The sequence below is a fragment of the Pteronotus mesoamericanus genome, unplaced genomic scaffold, assembly GCF_021234165.1.
Source record: "Pteronotus mesoamericanus isolate MK-2021 breed Mesoamerican mustached bat unplaced genomic scaffold, CSHL_Meso_final scaffold_54, whole genome shotgun sequence".
In the NCBI taxonomy this organism is placed as follows: domain Eukaryota; kingdom Metazoa; phylum Chordata; class Mammalia; order Chiroptera; family Mormoopidae; genus Pteronotus; species Pteronotus mesoamericanus.
Window position 1 is genome coordinate 3,807,926 of NW_026555321.1, and position 23,171 is coordinate 3,831,096.

Sequence of the window (23,171 nt, forward strand, 5' to 3'; positions counted from 1 at the left end):
TTTCCATTTAATATGTATTTTGCTTGTAAAAGTGGCTTGCTCTGTACTCAAATAGATACCTGGGCTCAAGAGAGACAGCTCCAAATTTCCAAAGCAAAAACTACTCATCTTATGCCTTTGGTGACTCAATGGGACCATAAAAAGATATTAAGATGGAAACAAACAATTTTTTTAAGAACCAAAAACAACGATCCTCCTTTCTGAGCTAGAACTTAGACATTATCTAATTCAAAACTCTCATTTTATAAGTGAAAAAAATTGGGATGGCAGGTTGTAAATGCCTTGTTTCAGGTCACACAGCTAGTAAGTAAAGAAATGGGTTTTTAGAGGCAGGATTCCTGCCTCCTGATTTGGTGCTTTGTTTCTACTGTAGAAGCCACAGTAAGATGTCTACAAACCAGAAAAAGACAATTATCCTACATATGTCGTTGTTGTCTTAAAATGTCTGTTATTTTTAACTTGGGTTATATTTTGACATAAAATGTTCTGTGGATTTTCTTATAATCACATGGACTACTGATAGGAGAATAAATATGTTTCAAGAGCTATGTGAAAGATCAGAGAATAAATCCACTTTATTGCCTGAATTTTATAAACTTTCCTGGTCCTCAGACAATCTTCTACAGATAAATGCCACACTACTGCTGATAAGAACAAGAGATAAGTCACACTGCGCATTTTAAATGTCACATACTTTGCATTTTATACTGTGCTCTTATAAATGAATCCGTAAGAGAAAAAGAAAATGATAAATAAATGTTGAGACGGGGCTTACATTCTTGTGCTGCTGGTCTTGTTGATGATCACAGATTTCCCTGTTTGATCCACATTGTGATCCAACCCAAAGTAAGCTGCCACACGGTGGACAAGCATTCTCTGATAGGATGACATCTGAGGGAACTTTTTATAATGATTACTAAAAGAGAGTACCCAAAAAAGTGGAATCAGCATTTCTGTTTCTGGCCTGAAGTACATTTGACAGGTACACGCACAGAACCGTTTCTCTTTCATCCAAACCACTTCGTCTCTGGCATCAATTCCTGTGCTCATTTTGAGACAAATTTTCCCCTTGCTCTATAGATGTATCGATTAAGCTACAATAAATACCTTTGTTTCAGTGGTGCACGTTTCTCTCACCAAAGAGAATGTAATGTCTGTTGGGGAGCGTTCTATTTTCATCCGTGATGCCTTATCAACGGAGCCAGGCACAGGACAAATGATGGGACATAATAGGTGACTGCAGATGCCTATTCGGAGATGTGTCATTACACGGCTTACACTGACGGGAGCACAATTATTTGCAGGCATAACTGACTGCAGCCAGCTGGAGCCCATTAAAAAACTATAATATAAATGAAAAGGGTCGCTTCTTGTTACAGCTCCTCTATGCTAATCAGGGGCCCCCTGTTTATAGCCACTTTGTCAGGAATTTAACAAGCAGGAGTTCACATGGTCCAAGCAACAATTCCCATTAGCACATAGCTCCCAACTCCAATAAAACCTCCATGTCACAAATCAGTAAACATACTAATCAATGTTTTATCTATCCCTAAATCTTTCCAGAATGAATTATTAAACCTAAATACCAAACTAAGACCCACCACATAAATTAACCAGCATTGCAATTTAACATACTTGTTGTCACCAATGAAATCAATAATTTCCTGCTCCATTTTCAAGAGTATCATCCTGTCTCTGCAAAATATAAATGCGAAAATGAAAAGGTTTTTATGTAGTTTCCATTGCCAAAGATCTGATAAGTTTATTTGGATGTATGAACAAGATTGTTTTAATGTATGTGGCTACGAACCTGTTTCTGACTCTTCTGTGGAATATGTTGTCATACATATCATTCTACTTAAAATTATTTCTCATCTAATTGGTTAAGTATTTTGTAATATTGAAACTTTTACAGTTTTAATGTTAATTAGGATATGCAAAGTATTAGGCCCATAAAACACATCAAATAAATTGTATATTTAAAATTAATTGGAAGCTAGAACAAAGCAAAGCCCAAATAGATAGTTATATAACTGCACTAAGTATCACTGGTTTATCTGATACTGATTTTCTTTCTCTATTTTCCCTTTTAAACCAGTAACTCTTCGGGACCAGGAAAGCAGAATTTGTAAACTATAATTTTTTCAGCCAGGAATTAAGACTATCTATCAATAGTACACACACAAACTGTTAACAGAAAAGAGAAAATACAAGAGATAGTTTGAGACATCAGAGAAGGTGTCAGTACTTTACAACGACTTCCTTAGACGTATTTGGATTAATGACTTTGATGGTAATATTCCATTTGACGCTCGTAAAAATAAGAGATTTGTTTAAGAATTACCTGGAATTGTTCTTTAACGTGTTAATCAGAAACTCATGCAAGTCTATGCCTGTCGAATCCGTGTACTCTTGGCTGCAGTCTGAAACAAACAGCATGATGGAGTTGTCAGGAATGATGGTGGTGGCGGCGGGGGAGTCGAAAAGGTTGGCCCAACCTTTCCCGTTTCCCTCCTGCTCAGGTAAGTTTTAGGTGAAGCTATTCGTACGAAAGACACGTATTTCAAAACGAGCAATCTGGCAGTATATCATCAGAATGAAAATTAGATTCAGGGATTGAGAACACCCAATAGATCCTGAGCGTGGAAGGACCCAGCCGTCATAGGAGGGGGGAGGGGATGTAGGCACAGTCTGAGAGGATGGTGGGCGGAGTCAAATATCACATGTTTGTACTGTGCTTTAAATTAGCAAGGGCATGACCTCCACGTGGCAGGTACTCTCATCCCACAGAGAGAGCCTCATGAGTGCGAGATTCCATGGAACCCTCTTACTCTTAAAACACAGAATGCAAAAAAGGAAAGCTCTAAGAATGAATATTAATCAGTGCAAAATACCGGAGGATACTAAATATTTCCAAGTCTTTCAGAATCTTCTGATACTAGCTAAAGCTGAATTTCTAAAACCATTTTAGGAGCCTGTACTTCTTTACTCTGTGTACATCTTGGGTTTTAGATATTCATCAGTGAAGACAATTATTTTAAGCAGATATGCCGTTATAGAGTATCCTGTTGGAAGCAGGCATCATTCCTTGGCTGATCCAATGCCCTATTCTTTCTCAGTTATATAAAAAAAGGTCTACTGCAAAGCCATTTATTCATGGCATTCTTCATTTCAATTTAGTTTTGTTTTTACTTTTGTTTTCTTGTTCTTCTTGTACTTCTGTACAATTCTATATACAGCAACAATCTGAGAAGTCCAGATTGTAGGTCTGCAGGTTTAGAAGGAATGACTTTCTGGGAAAACTTTATTGAGGTAGAACTCTATATGTTTTAAGGGAGATATTATGTGGCAGCATATGGGTCGCACAGGCCCAGTTCATCTGCACCGGGTAAAATGTGCATCTTGTTGGCACTGACGCACACATCTGTGCTTTGGGGACATCACTTAAAGGGACTGAGAACTGCTAATCCTCTATCTGTCCTTTAGGATAAACATGAAAATTAAGATGTAAAACTGGTTACCACTGCTGTTCATCAATCCAAATTAATGGGGCTAATAAAGCTGAAACAAGAGCAGATTTATATTCACTGCTTATACAAACTTATCTTTGAAACTAGGAGATCCAAATGAAAATCCAAGAAAATATGTGATCCTAAAAAGTAACCTTTCTGGCAACACAAATAATGACACCATGAACCATGAACGGGAAAAAAAATCAAGTTCACATCTTTTACACACACACACACACACACACACACACACACACACACACACACACAGAGTTAAATGCAGAGTCTGGTGGGAGGTGAACAGCATGTAAAACCTAAAATGTATTCTGTGACTCTTCATGTGTCCAAACTGAGTAAGTTAAGGAAACATTTTTACATTCACCTTTTGATAACATTCTGATCTTGGGTTTTTCAGAGGATTTATCTTTGTTTTTATCCTTTTCTTTCTCTCTTTCAGTGTCATCTTTCCTAGATTTATCATCCTCTTGCAGGCTGGGAAAACTGGAAAGCTGTAAATGAATTGATTCCTGTTGGGGAAAAAATATAATAATTTAGGGCCAGATTTAATAATTTCTGTCTGGTTTCCATTTTGCATAGAGGTTATTAAGTACAGGAAAATGAAAGCCAGGTGCAGATTTTTTTTTTCTTAAATGGTAAAAAAAACCTGTCAGAAAAAAATAATTGCCCTTTAAGGTGAATTAAAGTTCAGAAGTCAGTGGGAGGCCATGAGAAACACCTAGTACTAAAACTTTGCTTCATGATTATTAACCTTAAGCAAGTCACTTTCCTGTAGATCACAGTTCTTATTTTCTCTACAGGTTTATTTTAATCACCTAGGAAAAACTGCTTTACCAATAAGCTTGCATATAGCCAGTGTCATGTCTCAAAAAAAAGGGAGGCTTCTCCAGTTCTTTTCTCTAATTCCTTGTCAGGATAAATTGGCACAAATACAAACAGACAGATGTTACGAATCATAATTACAGATAGAACAGACATAAATAAAGGTCCTAATAGCCAATTTACAATAAAAAGTCGATGTTAGTACTGTACCAACAATGATTTTTACTACTAAGAAAAGCCAAACTGTATTCATTGCAGGAATCTTAGGTATGGATTATTGTCACACATTGTTTATAAATGCCCTTAATAAATCATCATAATATATAGTACAATAAGCATGGCCATTTAGAAAGCGTAGCAAATAGAACATTTCCCATAAATTATATATAAATATTTAATATTATTTTAATTTTAGTATCAGTTAATCCTTTTCAGAATGTAAGATTCTCTTGGGCTGATGCTTGGTATGACTGATCATTTACAGTGTTTGGGCTGAATCTGCTTTTATATTTATTTATTTTGTACCAACAATGAATCATTTTGTAATAACTCATATATTAGCCATTTGCTTGATAGTATGTTCACTGTTTTGAAGAAGAATGAACCAAATTATGTTTTTTAGTTTTATGAAAAACCTATGCTATGATTAAAACTATGACAAATTAGCCAACATTGAGCCCACATGCTCTTATGTAAGAGATCATTTGATGGGAAAGCTTTCTTTCACTAGTGACATTAAAATTTATGATGTAGGGGAAAAAATATTCCCAATGACTAATAGTGTTTTTCACTGAAAACTAAGCTAGTGCTCATCTACATGTGACTAAATTGATGTCTGTATATCCTCAAATTATGGCCAATCTGGGATTCTTAATGGCTCTTGGTTAACTTGTTTAATCTAACAAGTATAAAGTCAAAGTCCTTCAAAGCCAAGTTCCTTTTTTGGGAGGGGCTCCATCGTGAATTCATGGCTGGAACAAAAAGTCACCATGGTTGGAAAGATGTACTATAGAAGATGAAACAAAATGCTTTCTCATGATATATATTTATCTTAGCTGACTTCCTGATATTTAACATGTTTATTCTGGAAATGAACATAAACAAAATATGTAACGCTAAGTGTAATTTGATTATAGGTCTTTTGTCACTTGATTTGGGACAGAAATGTCTTAGTCTGCAAAGCTTCAGGCAGATTTTAGGTTATGATTTGCTTCTACTTGCTAAGAAAACAGCTGGAACATTTCTGGTTCAGAAGACAGGGCGGGGGTGGGAAAAATCAGTTTGACATTTGATCAGGTAGGGAAACTGAGGGTACTAGTCCATGAAGGTGGTCTCATTGCTTCTTCAAAACCAGTTGAACCATCCAGCCTCCATAAGTTTAAATATAAAATCAAAGAGGCTTGGAAACATACATGTAAGAGCAGAAGCTAAAGGATATCATTTATTTTAAAAATGGACAAATTCAGGCCATGTGTGGAACAATACTATACTCAGAAAAATACCTATCTGTTCTATACATAAATATACATCATGGTGTTGAAAGAACACACAAAAGTGCTATAGAGTTGGTAAAAAACAATCTGTTATTTTTTAATATTTTTATTGATATGCTCAATAATAAAATACAAGTGTTAATAAATACATTGGTACAGGATAAGTTTATGTCCAACAATAGTAAAAGAATGATTCAAGTTGCAGCAATACACTGATAGATAAAGAGTATAACATTAGAAAAGCAAATCTCCTTTAACTTAAGGACAGACTGAACCATCAACTATGGGTCTGAGATCAAGTAATACAGGTAGCAAGAGTTTTTCCCACACAGGAAAATGAAGGCAGTTTTCCAAATACTGTGAATATACAAACATTTGGGAAGCAATACAATCCATACACTGTACTCATACCCTGGGATTCATATCCCACACTTTTTAAGTGCCAGTGGCAGCTAATGAAGGCATTGCATGTAAGCTCAAAGGTCTGCTTCTTTATCCTCTAAAGACTATCATGGCCACTTGCTTCTACATGCATCTGGGTATTTTCTAGCAGCCCCCTGCTCCCACCGCCTCTCAGCCAGTCCAAAGAGAGGCCTGCAAGCTCTAATTCTTTCCTGCAAAGCTCGTCTTGGTTACTGAACTTGGAACCAGCAGGAGCAAAGCACCGTTTGCATCTTATTTCTCTGCACCAATTGTATGGAGAAACTAGACTTAGGTCCAGGATGGGCACTATGATACAGATGATCTCTTAAAAAATTTCCTCCTGGTACCTTGCCGAATGGAATAAAAATCAGAGTACGTCTATAAAGGCTGTCCTCCTCTGCCCTGCATTGAAGTGGGGGACAACTGGGGCATCCCTCCTCCCAGAGTCTCTCATTCTGCAGAGTTGACACATACCATGTGCAGTACATTACAGGCCATCAGTCAACATCAAATAATACAAGCCATGATTTTCACACGATTCTCTCTTTTCAATTTCCATTAAAAATAGAAGCACACATAAAATGCTGAAGAAAAGCCACACATTTCTCAGAACCCAAGGAAAATAAAGCTTATGTATGAAATACAGTGATAGCTACAGAAAGGTAGCCTGTCCATGCCTTACGACATGAGCGGCAGTTTGAGAAAATGAGGCTAGGAAAAAAAAAATTTTAGGACAAAACCTGTAAGGAATTTATTTTTGGTCCTTTTAAAGAAAGTGCTCTCAATGCTCTCTGTAACCATGAGGAGAATTTAGAGTATTTCAATTAAAGTACAAAGAGAAAAGCAAAACAAGACCCAACAAAAATAATGATATCTTAAATCAATTTTCCCTCCCCTGGGCTCAGATAAATCATTTTTCTTTTGTCTTGCCTGCTCCAAGCCTCTGATAAAATAAGGGAAATATCAGTAGCAAGACTATTTTAATAAAAGCTAATATGATGCCTAAAAGGCAAACAAAAGTAAATACGATGTGAAGTTTCCCATTTTGTCACAAAAGGGTTTTGTTGGAATTTCAATTTTTAGAGCCTAATTGTCTTGCTGTAAGTTAGCAACAATAACTCTAAGGATAGGCAATGACGTATTAATAATATTAACTGAAATTCACCATCAGCTCAAATTCATTCCTAAATAATTTTTCCAGGATTGAGACATCCCCACTAAAGGCCATAGAAGTATTTCTGCAAAACTCAGTGCACCTTTTTCACTCTTTCTAAAGTTTGATTATAGCCAAGGGTTATGATTCTTATAGGCAAATGCATTTTGGGGAGGTGAGAGGTAAGAATCTCCCATAAGGAAGAAGACGGGACACTTAGGGCCAACAGAGAGCCTTTGAGGAAATTCAGCACTACCGGGCTTACTTTTTAAGTTTTAATCTAAATTCTTTTGAATTCCTTTCCATTTGCAGTTTTCAGAGGGTCTGGAAAAAAAACAAATGTAATACTCTGTGACAAACTGTGACACTAGTTTAGAATGTCTCATAAGCAGGGGATAAAACCAGAAGTGATTTCTTTCTCCAGGTACCTTTTTTTTCTCCCCCAACACACTGTCTAATGCCAGATCACTGCCCATGCACACAAAGTTGGGTCCCATTCATGCAAGTAATGAGAGTAACAGGGGGTATACCTGATCCTGGAGACTCTCCCCTCCGGGTCTGGCTGAGGATTCTTCACAGACAGCAAGACTACGTGTCAGTTTACCTTTTCCTGCTCCTGACTTGGAAGGGGAAAGAAGAGGGGTGGAAAAGAAAATAAAGAAAACAAACAAAACAATCTCAGGCCATCGAATCATCTCCACCTTCACCTGACCCCGGTGAACCCCGAATCAGATCTTAAAACTGAGCCTCAGGTAAGCTGCTCAGTGCTGTCTGCATCGGCTCTCCAAGCATCAGACCCCTTTGTGGATGGGGACAAAGGTAAGGGGTCATGTGAGTAGATGGATTTAGGGAACACTTTCAGCACATTGTGCCCACCATGTTGGAAACGCAAGAAGAATGAACAGCTGCCAATTCATGAAAATGCCGGAAGAAAAAGGTGACAGAAAATAATGCCTACTAATACAGAGTTTGGAAGCAACGTAACTGAGAAGACGCTTAGAACAGATGAAAGAACGTGTCCTAAACACCAGCCCCTGTTTACTTCAAGGAGGACATCAATTGGGAGAAAAACATTCACCCCAAATTTTACTTACAATGAAAACAAAATGAGCAGCTGCTTGTTTTGTAAAGCGCTGTCAAATGTGCACATGTGAGCGTGGGATCACACATGTACATTTGCAGATTTGTGAACCTTACATGCTCTAATGGAAAAGCATTCAGATCGAGAAAGGAAGATAGACCCATTAAAAGAGGGCAGTGCAGCCCAAATCCACCACAGTATCTCCACACAGCTCTCTGAATTTTTGGCAAATCCTTGAACTCAGATGTAAAATATGCAATTGATATCCATGATATCAGTTCTACATAGAATCTCCAGAACCCTACCTTTGACTTTCTTCTCTCCTGGTTCTGAGCCGCCAGCCGCCTCTGTATGGTGGAAATAAAATAAAGCAAAATAAAAGAAACAAACAGTAAATGTACAACCAGAGGGAGAGAGGAAGAGAGGGATGCAAAATGTGACCTTATAGGGGAGAAATCAACAGTAACAGCAACAAAGGCATTCTAAGTACTGAGAGGACTCCCAGTTCCCCTTCCCTTGTTCCCCCAAACTTTTGACCATTGAACTTGTAGCCTTCTCTCTTTTTGAAGCCTTTAGAGAAAAGAAAAACTGACCTTGAAGGCTTTGGGCCATTATATGGGTATTTGCCTTTGATTACTGGTATATAAAAAGAGTTAACACTTTTGTAGTTTGGTCCAAAGGAAATCCATACAAGCTATTTGCCAATACAGTTTGTTTTTCCTCTACTAAATCTTTTTTTTTTTTCTGTGTAACTCATGATGTATTTAATCATGTCACTGTTTCAGTATCATCAATCACCCTCAATCACTTCCAGTCTCCCCCTCCTCCTGGTAGTTCTCTCTCTCTCTCTCTCTCTCTCTCTCCCCCCACCCCTATTTCTGGCTGAGAATTCTAGGACTTTGTTTGGTAATGAGAATCAAACCTTAGCTCACATCTTTGGCTTTTCCTAGTCTGCCATGAGCGGAGTCTTCATCTTCCCCTGAAATAGCAAATCCATTTTAAAACTTAGCTTGCCTAAAGCTGCCTTGGGAGAAGCCTTCCATGAACTCCTTGAGGTGAGCTAGAAATTAGTATGGAGATGCTGTGTGCAAATTCTTCTAGTATCTTCTTTGGATATTTTTCATTTCAAAGGGCATTTTAGAGCACAATTTAGTCAGAAAGAAAAGGATTAGCTTTACAGATTTCCTATTCATTTTACTAATATAAATGTTGGGTTGTTTTTTTTTTTTTTAAGAAAACAAACCTTCAAAGTAGTTTAAAAATGAAAAGAAAGGACTGTACACAAGGGTCTGAGAAACAGTCTTCCCCGGCTCACCTGCAGTTCCAGCTTTTCCTCTTCATCCAGGCTTTCCGACTTGACGATGCCATTCTCTGGAGTGGCCCTTTCCTGCTCAGTCCCGCCTTCCTCTGCTATGGCCTGATTCAGGTCCCCTGGCTCAGACATTCTTTCAGACGCAAATTAAAACAGCAAGGTTTGATGCCCTGCAAGATGACAATGCCAGAAAATGAAGTTAGAGCCAGGTGAAGTGTCTACCATTATTTTTGAGACCTTTCATTTCTTCTCCTCTATTCAAACTCAAATGAGCAGCCTGGGCATCTCTGCCAATTTTACACAAAAGGAGAATAAAATTAGATCACAGCAAGTACCCAAGGCAAGCACCAGGGGCAGATCTGGCTGCCCTCTGCACAGCCCCATAAATACATGCACTTGTGACCACACTGTGCCATCGACATGGGCAAACAAATACACAGAGACACATACATGCATCTAACAGTCCCTGTGCCCCACTACAAAATAGAAGAAAAAGAAAGAATATTTCTCCAACTCTTGAACAGATGACCCCTGCACTTCTGAGTCAAGGGGTGGTATTGGGCTTCTGTAGCACCTTTAGGATGATTCAAAAATTATCTGCAAGTTTTAACCATAGACATACTTTTCTAGGTATGAAGAACACAGTATGCTCCTCAAGGGGCAAAAAAAAAAATCAATTTAAGAGATAATAATTCAGTATAAATATAGGATCTAAGTTGTGCACAAAACCTTTCAGAGCCAACACTTTCAGGCTGCCAGCTGACAGTGACCTTATTCAAAGCATAAGCCTCCCCCAGCTGGTGCTGCAGGGATCCCGTGGAAGCAAGTCTCTGGCAGCAGCTCTGAGGACGTTATCACACTGAACTGCGCTACTCTGGGCTCTCAATACGCTACTGCACAGACACGAGAGGTGGCTTTCAAAGTTCAAGCCTGTTTGTTATTTATTCATTTTTCTCCAACCCCTGACACATTCCCTTCTGATGAGCTGTCAAATGGGGCTCATGAATAATTTAGCATTTACTCTCTCCTCAGTTTCTTTTCCTAAGATGTGAGGGGAGAAAAGGAGGGAAAAAAAGGAAGGAAGGAAGGAAGGAAGGAAGGAAGGAAGGAAGGAAGGAAGGGAGGGAGGGAGGGAGGGAGGGAGGGAGGGAAGGAAGAAGGGAGGGATGGGAAGAAGGAAAGAAAAAGAAAAAGAAAGAAAAATACATTGTAGCCTAGAAAGTCAGTTTTTTTCACAGAAATTCCCAAGCAGTGACTGTTCTGTTCCCAGTCATTACAAGGGTAATTATTATTGGACAAAACAGTGTTCTGAAATGTTTCTCTGGGAGTGTTTAATTACCATTTACTAATTCAGTATCTTTATTTCCAACAGGATATAGGAAATATGAGAAAAAGCTAAAACACAGCAATTTCTGTTGCAAATTTGCTAAGATCCACCGTGACAGGACAGATGGTATCTAATGATATCTTTAAAAGGCTCATTTGGCAAAGGATTGTGGGAATGAAAGTGGAAAAGTTTTCTTAAAGGATGGAGGTTTCAGTCTGTGAGTGACTAATGAGCAATGCTTTTAGGTTTGGGGAGGTTTTAGGTTGTTCCATCCAGAGTATTGTGACAGCTTTCTCTTCTTCCCGTGAAACTGGGTATATGTATAGTTAACAAAATAAAAAGTTCTGTTTCTCAATAGCAAACAGAGTGTTTCTCAATGTATTGGGTAGAGGGAGGAGATGGGACTTCTGTTGCCCGAACTTTTATTCAGAGCATTTCAATAAAAAAACAGATCGCGACCAGATTTAAAATGGAAAATGGAACGAACAAATTGAGTTCTATTGTGCAAACGAGAAGCCAGCTGAGTCTCTAATACAGATCCTGTCTGTTTTGTTTACACTGAATGAACTGTCCTATGCCAACAGGCACATTTATATAACAATAACAAATACAGATGAGATGACAGCCAGACAACAAGACTTTTTACCTTTTGCGCAGAATTCCTGCTGTAGGTCTTGGCGACTTACTAGCGGCTTCTGTCGTTCTACACCGGGAAAATCCACACAAGTGATCAGAGGTAACTGGAGTCCCATGTCCCCATTAACAGTTCGGAATGCCCATGTCCATGCGATTCCCTTACACAGTTTGACACATCGTCAACCTGAAAAAAGATGAGATGTCAATAATAAGAATTGCAATAATCATGGTAGGGTGAAGGACGAAAGAAATAAGACCAGTTTTCTAACACTAATGACCAGCTTCCAGCAAAATCACGTTCACAGCTTGATCCAGCTCCACCTGTCTCAAGCTGCCTGCTTCTTCTCTAATGAAGGCTACAGCCGGCTGTTCAAGTCAGAACGGCACCCACGCAAGGAGCTAAAATTAACAATTGCATTATGCACTGAAGATTACTCACTTCAATTTTAACCTTTTTTAGTGAAATCTCTCACTTTATATTTTAAAAAAAGAGAGACAGAGCGCTTGTCTGTTTGCCTCAATGAGAATCTGGATCACCTATGAGCAAAAGTCTTGCCTCCTTTTTTAACCAAAGCCTCGGTCTTAATTATAGATTCACATAATAGACCTTAATATTTCCGTGACTCCTTTCTTTATGAAAGTTATCCTAATGAAGCGTATGTAAAGATCTCGGTTTAATGAGGCATTTTCTATAGAGTAAAAAAGAGCAGGTTCACAATGGCATGTCTGAGAGCCCTTTCCTCTCCGCTTACAGTTTGGGAAGAAGCATCCCTAATATTCTTGTTGCACACAGGGTGCACACAGTCTCAGGGCCCCTCCTACCCCAGCGGGATTGCCCCCGCCAGCTGGGCATTCTGTTTGACAGCAAAGGCATGCTGTCAGAGGGATTCAGCAGATTTGCAAACTTTGAGCTTGTTGAAAACAATCCATGCTATAATGTGTACTTTCTTTTTCTCACCACTCCTACAGGAGCAGAGGCAAAGACAGCTTGAATGCAAACATAGAGACAGATCACTAATAACATTTGCCAAAACCAAGCTGCATCAGTCTCCTTTCACTGCAATTCTGCTCCGTTGCACACCTGCTCAATCCAACAGCATGCACGCCTCTTCCATCACGTGTCCATCTTTGAAAGCAATAAATGCGTCTCAGTTATTTGGTCTGAAGTTCAGAAACCCTCTCTGCCTCCTCCTCGCTGCCCCCCTCCCAAGTTTAAATGAGCACAGCTGGTTCCTCAGCGGATTTTACTGTGGCTATGTTAACAACATATTGGGTTACAATGCCATTTGTTGTGCAAGAGGAAAACAACTTTTGAAAATGCAGTCACTTATACAGTCAATCATTTCCAGCTTTATTCATGTTTTATTAAAATGGATAATTTGGCTTTGAAATATGTTTCTTTTGTTGTTAGATATTATATAGCTTATTGAGAGATAAGCAAACATTCATTTAAAACAAAAATGATGGTTAATCAACAGTAGTTTTAATTTTCTTCTTTGACCAGTTTCACCGTAACTACTATGACTAACACTCAATATTAAATAGGAGTCAATACGGCTTAAAATTAGAGTCTGTTTAAGTAACCAGCCATTATCTAATATGTCTTAGAATAGGCACCCGTAACGGATGGAATTACCAAATGCTTTTCGAATTCTGTTTCCTTTTTCCAAAGAAAATGAAGTTGTCAATGATCATGGCAACCTTTTTCCCTCCTTTCTCTGATCCTCATATTTATACGGTGGCCTTTAATCCAATAGGCGAACGTCAATGCAATTTTCAAATCTAAACCTAGTCGCATTACTCCAGCCCCAGTAGGTGGATGCAAGATATACTTCTGCCCATGAAGAAAGAGAAAGAACAAACTGCCATCCACTCAACCAACTCAAAGCGTGAACAGCCTGGATATATGTGTGTGCGTAATTACCAGGGCATGTTTTGAAATAGCACTGAGCTCTGAAGCCAGCGAGGTATTATTCTTGCATGCCTGAATCATAAAGTCATCATCCACCAAGATAAAAGCGAATATGGGCATATGGGAATGAGCAGAGAGAAACATATGGATCCCAAATATTTTTGTAACTGATTAAAATTGTTCTCTTTGCTAAGAGAGCAGTGCCAGGAAGTCAACTCTACTCCAGCTTTCTGTTCATCAAACTAGCCCAACTCTTCCAGTGCCATTTAATCTTAATCTGTTCCAATTGCCCCTGTTTTCACAAAGCAGCAAACTATTTTAAACAAATATCTTAAATCCCACTTTGCTAATAGATATCCCAGCCAAGTGACAATTGTTGTAGTTGGAGGGATGGAGGGAGCTAGAGGAGACTCAATTCAAATACACAAAATAGAAGTTACTACAGTTCTTTCAATGAAAATATTGTAATCATAATTTTGAGCAGAGATTTTTCAATGCTTTTCATCTCATGGTACACATAAACTAATTTCTAAAATTCTACAGCACACCAAAAAAATGTTTTTTGCCAACCTGACAAAAAATAGATATAATTTTGATACATTCACACTGGATGTTTATTGTTGTGTTGGCTATTGTCATTTTTTTTTTATTTGACAAGCGAAGGGAAAAGAGGTCAGTGTCCCTGACTAGATAGTCAGGCATCACATGTTTTAGAAATTCTTGCAGTACACCAGTTGAAAATCACTGATTTTGGAGAATAGTATTTAGTAAAGGCAGTTAATCACTTGTAAAACAAGCCATAAGAAATTGATCAACAGTGCTCTCAGCTATTTACAAGGAAAATAAGCAGAATAATTAGCATTTCCACTTATATTTTGTTGTTTCTTATTTCTTTAGCTGACTTTTGAGTTGAAAATAATAGCAATTATGGGATTGTGGGGATAAGAAAGAGAGGAGGAAGGTACAATGCAAAATACCAAATATTCTGCTCTTCATCACCACCAACAAAATAGCTGTGTCCTAATTGTACATGTGCATTGCATATATTAATCACTGGGCTGTCATGTGGAGAAAGAAAAATCAAACTTGATCCATATTCCAACAGTAATTTAGTTCTCAGGGGATAGCTGAAATGGGAAATTAAAGTGGAATTCTGTCAGCAAGATGGGAGGGTCACTTTGTTAGTCACTTTCCTCACAATCTTTTTAATAAAAATTAATACAGGATGACTAATCTTATCCCAAATCAGGATAGGTACTCTGTGATGAAACAATGGGGGAAAAAAGGGGAAGGGTCAAATCAAGGAACATGTATAAAGGACCCATGGACAAAGACAACGGCGGGGGGGTGGCAGAGGATTGAATGTGGGAGGTGGCAGGTGGGTAGGACAGGGGAGAGTGATGGGGGAAAAATGGGGACAACTGTAATTGAACAACATTAAAACTAAATAACACACACACACAACACCAAGATTTACTTATCTGAATGATTGAAATGTTTCATATGCATTTTTTTCTTGAGCTGGTTGCAGTTCTGCAAATGTAAATCACTTGCAAATTGTGATGATATTAGTGATTTGTCAATTAAGACCTGCGCAGTTTATAAACCAAAAGATATATCCTGTTCTCAAAAAGTTATTTTGTTAATGTTTTTAAAAATATTATGAATATGTGAGGTTAAATTAAAAGAGTAAAAAAATTAATTGGAATATAATTCTTTCAGAAATGAGAGAAACCATAGTGTGAACAGAGTGTATAATATCTTTAGCAAGTTTGAAAATTTCCCCACATGACAAAAAAATTAATAAGATATTTTCAAATAAATTTAACCCCCCCCCCAAATGTTCTTCTTCAACATATGTATAAGAAACACTCAACCAGGAGATATACCCTTTAATTAAACTCTTTTTTGGTCCACCCAGAAGACCTAGGCCTTCTGTAAGATTAATGAACCACCCATGCCAATACTGAGATTACCAGACAACTGTTTTGAAGGAAGATTCTAGAAGGATATTTAAGAAAAGGTTTTTTTTCTTCCCCACATTGGGCCTGTAAGGGATTTAAATATTTTATAGGGATATTCTTATTTGAGCTTTAATGACTAAGCAATTTATAAAGGTAGGCAGACTATCACTTTGTCTTCTTTAACTATCATAGTAGACTACACAGATGTAACATACATTTACTTTTAGCAGAATCCCAGGAATGAAAACAACCGATGTCAAAGCTTTGGGCGTAAGAGTAGCCACACAATAATCATGGGTACCTTTAAAATGGAGAGATCTGATCTCAGTAAAACATCTGAAGGAGAAAGGCCAATGTTCCCTTTTTTATAAAAAGCCTTTATTACCTACTTACTAGGTGCAAGGATGTCCTATACTGTGATATGATATTCAGGTCAACTAACGCAATATCAACCAGAGATTTTCTCTTAAAAATTAATAAAATTAAAATGTAAACACTTCTAATGGATCTACATGAGAAATTTAAAAAGTGGATTGAATAATTTTTATCTTCACCATCCTTTTATTGATTATTCATAAAACTAGAAAATAAAGATTACTTCTGCTTTTATAATTCTTAAGTGTTTTCTCAGTGCATTTCAAAGGCAGGAAGACATAAACTTGGGAGAAGTGTCTAATGAATTGGATGCCAGAATAAATATTTGGATATCCTCAAAGAATTAACTAATTGATGAAAGCAATAAAGTGAACTGTAGCAGGGGCTGATATAAGATCTTACATTTGGGTTCCCACCCAAAAGTTGTATCACTTTCAGCTTAGACAAAAGAAGGGTTAGGAAGGACAAAAATAGCTCTTTTCAAATGTTTACAGCATATTCAGATCAAGAGAGACTGGCCTTCCTTGGTGTTGCTAAAAGAGTTAGAAAAGAGTTAGAACCAGGAGGAAAAAAGCACTTATATTTTTAGACATAGAACTATCATATGATCCAGTAATTCTACTCCTAAATATATATCCATAATAACTGAAAGCACTCAAACAGATGTTTGTATTACTAATGTTTATAGCAGCATTAGTCATAATGACCAAGAGATAAAAACAACCCAAGTATCCATAAACAGATACATGGATAAACAAAATATGGTATATACATACAGTGGAATATTATTAAGTCATAACAATGGAATGAAATGATGATACATGCTACAATATGGATGAACTTTGAAAACTTTATGCTTAGTAAGTGATCCAGAAACAGAAGAACAAATATTATGTGCATCTACTTATATGAGGTGCCTAGAATAAGCAAATTCATAAAGACAGAAAGTAAAATACAGGTTGTCAGAAGCCAGAGGTAGGAAAGAAAGTAGTTATTGTTTAACTGGTACAGAGTTTTTGTTGGGATGATTTAAAAAAGCAGTGGATATAGATATGGTGATGGTTACACAACACTGTGAATGTATTTAATGCCACTGAATTGTACATTTTTGAATGGTTAAGATGATAAATATATTATGTATATTTGATCACAATAAAAAGCTAAAAAACCTTTTTTCTTCCTGAATATAAATAAAAAGTAAGCAAATCAATATATACACAAACAGACCAAAGGCAGAAATGATAGTATTACTTCACAAAATTTCCCCAATACATTGATAACACACACATGTAAATACATACATAATACACACCTGCATTACATAATACATGCATGTAAAACATGTAAAGTTTTGTGCATGCAATAAATGGGACCTTCAGTAATCTCATCATCACCTGAGCCATCTCAGCTCTGGTGAGCTAATCTTTGCTATTTAATCACCCAATGTGGGCACTGCAAGAATAAGAAGGTAGGATGCGATGTTCAGAGAACCTTCCAATGCACCTCTACCAGAGTCCATGTGTGTTTGGCCAACATGTTCTCATCCACAAAAGGTAACAGACACCATTTCTAACTGAAAAAACAACACTACCAATTTTGTTGCTTAGAGCTTACTCTGGCCACAGTCTTGCTGCACTGCAAACACCAGGGTGCCAATAATCTGGGCGCAAAAACTTGATGTAGCAGAACAGCTGATCAGCAGCTCTGCCCCACCACTGGCCTGGTTGTTTGCATATTTTTTGTTGCAGATAAGGAGAATCTACAATAAAATCCATGCCACAGAGAACAGGGCCAATGGCCCTGCTGCCATGTTAGAAAATAAGTCAAATAATCTGAGAAAGCATTGAGGATGGTTTTGGTTCCATGGAGTGACCACTGAGACTAGTCCCAGAATTTTTAAAGATTTTTATTTTTATTTGTTTTTAGAGAGAGGGGAAAGGAGGGGGAAAAACACTGATGTTTGAGAGAAGCATCAATTGGTTGCCTCTCGCACACCCCCAACTGGGGACCTGGCCCACAACCCAGGCCTGCGCCCTGGCTGTCAATTGAACCAGCGACCTTTCCGTTTACAGCCTGGTGCTCAGTGCACTGAGTCATACCAGCCAGGACTAGTCCCAGGATTTTTAAATGGCCTCAACTTTCATAACCCATGCAGGCTGATCACTAGCTTGTATTTCCTATCTCATTCTATTAAGAGACTAGGCATGAATTATCCATACACAAGGTAGTGTCATCAACTTGCAGGCTGGTGCAAACTTAAAACAAACAAACAAAAAAGCACAAGAGTGCAGAGAACCATAGCTTTACAAACAACCTTTGTAATCAGCTAGTACCTGACATGAAATCCAATGATAGATCCAAGGCCATATAGTGACAGAGCTGCACCAAAAACCTTTTCATTTTGACAGGGGGTCAGAGATCTTTTTAATGCACTGTATTCCCTTACTGATGGCTCTGTTAGAAATTTGACCAGGCTCATCTAATCTAAGCAATGCATACCCAAGATATTTCAAGAGAGCCCCACACATTGTGCTTCATTGGACCACTATCCTCTTTCCTCTCTCATGAGCCAGCAGACACTGCAGAGAAACTGCATAAGCATATCTTCTGACATGTGTTTCTTCTCTGGTTGTATCTTTAAAATCACATGGACACATTTGGGTTTCTAGACATTATGCTCAGTCTTTTTCTGTGTAAAATCCTAAAAGCCCATAAGCCATAACTGTCAGAATGACCTATAGGTATCTACTAGCTAGCCGCCCAGTTTCCTTCTTTCACTTCTAGAACTCATAGCACCCATCTTTCCAGAGGCCACACGGGAAATCACATTCCTGCATTATCCCCAGATTAAGTGTACCCAGAGTTTGCAGAAAGACATTACAATTTTTTAATGTTGAACAATTAGAACCTATACCGATGCTGGAACACATTTAGAAATATATGTCCCCCAATCCTCAAGCACAAGGCCAGGATGTCGGACATGGAGAGTGGTCTTGTTATTCCAACTGTAACTAAAAGAAATTTCCCAGGAACTTAACACTGCAGGCACCTTGTTGGCAATAATTCCATACAACTTTGTTGAAACAAAAATGTTTCTAAATAGTTAGATCATCCAGGAATCCCAAGACAATACATACTGATTACAAATATTCCCCTCAATATTGCTGTACTATGACCTCCTATGACAAACAACAGTATTTTAGGCAGGGGAGGGGTGATCAACTGAAATGATACATTTTAAATTCAGTTCAGTTCTGTTCAAATATTTAAAAGTATCCTCTTGCCCTGGACACCAAAAATATAATCTCTTATTTATTTTGAGTTATTTATATTGGCAACAGCTTGTAATGGAAGAACAATTTATCACAAAATGTATACTTTTAACTCTGGCTTAAAGGATTAAAAATTATAAAAAATCATCATGAAGAGAAAAGGCACTTCAAAAAGTGGGGGGCGGAGGGGAGAATGTAAATTTTATTCAGCATATCTGCCATGAACTCTTTTCTCCTTCATTCCTACAAGAAGTGCGAGCAGGATCTGACATGTCAAAAACAGTGAAACTTAACAAACATGATAAACATGACGCTGTTCCCAATGCGAGAGTCGGAACTCAATATGTGACTCATTCAAACCTCTCTTGCAGAAAAGAGTAAAGGAAGACCCATTTAGGGAAAATGAATACGAATGAAGAAAAATTGATAAGTTATGATTCTGTCATATTTTTGAAATGGTGATAAAATCTGTGCTTTCTCCCCCTGTGAAAATTAGGGAGATGAGGGGCTGCCGGTGCCATGATGTCTCTGTTTTCTCTTATGTCAATGCTTAGTATTTGGTGCCACGGCACATAAGTATTTCATGCTTCAACATTGCCTTTTCAGAATTACTGTTAGTGATTGTTACTAAACCAAATCAAAAAGAATCAACATGGAAGTTTAACTTACCCACCCATGACCCCAACACCTCAACAGCAGAAGAATGAAAGGTTTTCCAGGGAAGCAAAGGGATCGAAGAGCAATTCCCCAAAATAAAAAGCTGAAATGTGGGTCTAAAGGTTCTATGACTACAGGAGGCGTGTTCCCAGGAGAGAGGGAGGGAGGCAGGAGAGGGAAATACAGCAGAAATGGGTGTATGCTGCCATCCCAAGTCCTGCAAGTGGAATTTCAAGGATGAGAAACAAAGGAGTTCCTAGTTATGGAGGGTAGCTCTGAGCTACCATCGTGTGTTAACATAGTAATATTGCTATTTCTTCAGGATTCAACAATCGCGCTAATCAATGCTTTTATTGAGTGTTTATTAGATGCACATAATTTCGGACTGTTTTGCCTAGATTTTTACGTTTTACCCTGATATCCACTGCACCATTCATTACTAGCTCACAGTGGGGAAGGCGACAAGCCAGCTGCCTGCCTGTCCTTTCTCTTTAGTGGGAAGTTAACTGGCTGTTGGCTGCTTCAATCACCGGATCCCAGGTCGCAGCAATGCAGATGAGTCATTCTTTCACGAGGCTTAAAATTTCAACCAAGTAGTAACATTCTCTTCCCTCCCACTATTTTATAAGGTACACAATGACAGAGAATCTTGCCGGTGTAGTGTACCTCTGTGTTATCCCCAGTGCTGAGAACAGCGCCTGGCACATAGTAGCATCTGTTGACTCAGTGAACAAAAGGAGGCTAAGGAGGCTCCAAACAAACTGGATGCTCATCAGTGATGGCTGGGTGACTTTACTGCGATTCTGCCTTTTCCGCCTAAGAGCAGAGGCATCTAATGACTCAGAGACCTATTAACCAATGTGGCAAGCGTTCAGGGAAAATGCCCACACCAACAGCCATTGAAAGAGCAAAACCAAGGCATGCTTCTGGATGTATGGATCTCAAGAAGGTTTGGGTCTGGCTGAGCTCTGTGACAGTGGGCCCTTTCCATTCAGAGAGAGGGAGCTGAGTTTACTTATTGAGGACCTACTGTGCAGAACATTTTGTGGCCTCCTGGATAGGATACTAGAAAAAGAGATGGCGCTCACCCTGAAGGAGCTGAAGGTCTAACTAGAGAATACAACAGATAAAGGGGTTTGAATACAAAGCAATCAGAGGACTAAAACACATGTACAAACAATATATATCACCGCTCACCTTAAACTTAACATTTTCTTAAAGTCTGGTGTTCTCACAGGCTAATTTTGAAGGCCATTTTAAGGGAACTAGTAGATACAATTAAGAGAAAATGAACAGTGGGGAAGACATTTTCAATAAAGACAAACGGGTAGTGCTGAACCCATGAAGAGAAGACACACGTGCAATGGAGTTTCTTCAAGCTGTCAGTTGTTCCTGAGTTTTTCAGAGTAGATAATGGCATCAGTCGAATGCATCATTTACTGTAGGGAAACTGGCCAGACATCTAGGCTTTGCCCACACTTCCAGGCTAAGAAAAAAATAGATATAGAAGTAGTGCCTCTCATTCTTGCCCAGCTCTACCCCTTACAATGATTGCATGAAGCTTCTTCTGAGTACTCTCTCGAACACTGTGGAATGTCATCCTCCCCTCGGGATGAAGTACACCCACTGCAGGCATTGCAGCGTCCATGTGCGCCCACTCTGTCCCTTCGTGAATGTGGGAGCCTTTCTCCCTGTTCTGTTTTCCTTCATTCTCTACGCTGCCTAATATAGTGCAACACAGAACTACAGATTGACACTCTGCAAATGCAATCATGAAAATGCAAAAGCCACTATGCTGAAATCCCCACATTTGCTAGAGAAGAACAGAAGTGCCCAATAAATAATTCCTACTCTTCTCAGACTTCCTGAAAGGAGATGCATTTGAAATATAGGAGTGATGAATTCATTTGACATTGGCGTGTTCTTTGTTCTAATGGGGAGCAATATTGTGTTGGAATTGTTCCTCACCACAATTAAATTGCTATAAAGCCTCCTTAAATGGTAGATGTTGGAGAGTAAGCAGCAATAAAGACACCACAGGCTGTGTGAAGGCACTGCCAGCCAAGGGTCTGTGTTCTGGACCTCAAGTGATGAAGAAAGTGTTTGTTGAAGTGTTTCGTATGACAACTCATTTCCTGGGAGGGTGGCGGGAAGCAACCAAGGACGGAAAGGGGCTGTGTGTCTGCAGAGAGAGAGCTTAGAATCCTGTAGAACTCATGTATAGTAAATAAAAGGTAATACATAAAACGAGGTCTCTAAGCCTTTGTTTCTAAGCTGTCAATGTTTGGCCTGTGTTTGGATCTTGCTTTACATATCAATGTTCTAAGAAAATGTTCCCAATGGCCATGGTGGGCACTAGACTCTAAATTCTCTGCACAGAGGGTGCTTGGGTCAGTCTGCCTTGGACTGCTAGTGGTGCTTATCACACAGCAGAACAAATTTGCTGCCAGGAGAAATAGAGACGTTCTTGGGAGGGAAATATTTTAGGGAAACTTACGGCATGTTGGTTGAGTGGAATCTGTGTTTTGCAGTGTCCAGGGCTCAACTGAAAGGCAATTGCCTACTAAAGACACATGAACTGGTATGTGCCTGGGTGTGGTGGGCACTACTATTCCAGATCTGGGTCACTTGTGGCGGTGCTGATTGGACCTCAGGTGTCGTGCTTGGAAGGTAACGTAAAATGCGCATGTGGCTGGTCATTTGAAAGAGGCTGCAATTTCAAGTTGTCTGGCCTGCCCCCATTCAATGTCAGAGTTGGAATCACATGACTGTCCTCGACCTCCAAAGGCTGGCCAGGCACAATGATGTACACATCTTGTCCCTGATCTCATGGAAAATGCCATTAAGACACACAAACAGTCACTGTTGCTTAAAGGGGCAGTTAAAGAGTTAGTTTCATTCAAAAATACAAGCAAATTCAATCAATCAATGTAATGGGGCGGGAACCCAAGATGGTAATATTAAGTCCTTAGCTGTCAATCATTACTTTACATGTAAATGGATTAAATTTTCCAATCAAAAGACATAGAATTGCTAAATGGATAAAATTAAAACAAGATTTAAATATAAAAAAAGAAAGACTACAAGAATTGTTTAGGTGAATGCCTCCTGCTTTGATGGATTCTCTTGTTTGGATGCTCCCTATCCCAAGCTTCCAACAAAAACCTTTAATCCTGAGAAACCCAAGTGAAAGAAAATGGGCATTTGTTTTTTGTAA

General features: G+C 38.6%; 1 protein-coding gene across 20 annotated transcripts in view; it reads right to left on the reverse strand.

Annotated features, from left to right (window-relative positions):
• Window positions 1-23,171, reverse strand: part of ARPP21 (cAMP regulated phosphoprotein 21) — a 169,665-nt gene that overhangs the window by 90,792 nt on the left and 55,702 nt on the right. For 12 of the 20 annotated variants that reach the window (XM_054595336.1, XM_054595341.1, XM_054595340.1 and 9 more), the window contains exons 1-9: window positions 12,044-12,131; window positions 11,785-11,958; window positions 9,815-9,981; window positions 8,805-8,846; window positions 7,949-8,038; window positions 3,892-4,036; window positions 2,345-2,423; window positions 1,636-1,695; window positions 776-916 (exon numbers count right to left, since the gene is read on the reverse strand). In XM_054595336.1, coding sequence (XP_054451311.1) covers window positions 776-916; window positions 1,636-1,695; window positions 2,345-2,423; window positions 3,892-4,036; window positions 7,949-8,038; window positions 8,805-8,846; window positions 9,815-9,943 — 686 coding nt within the window. In that variant the 5' untranslated portion in view covers window positions 9,944-9,981; window positions 11,785-11,958; window positions 12,044-12,131. Of the gene's footprint in view, window positions 1-775; window positions 917-1,635; window positions 1,696-2,344; window positions 2,424-3,891; window positions 4,037-7,948; window positions 8,039-8,804; window positions 8,847-9,814; window positions 9,982-11,784; window positions 11,959-12,043; window positions 12,132-12,855; window positions 13,179-23,171 lie in introns of those variants that run through there. The other 8 variants (XM_054595327.1, XM_054595325.1, XM_054595329.1 and 5 more) reach the window with 3 other exon arrangements.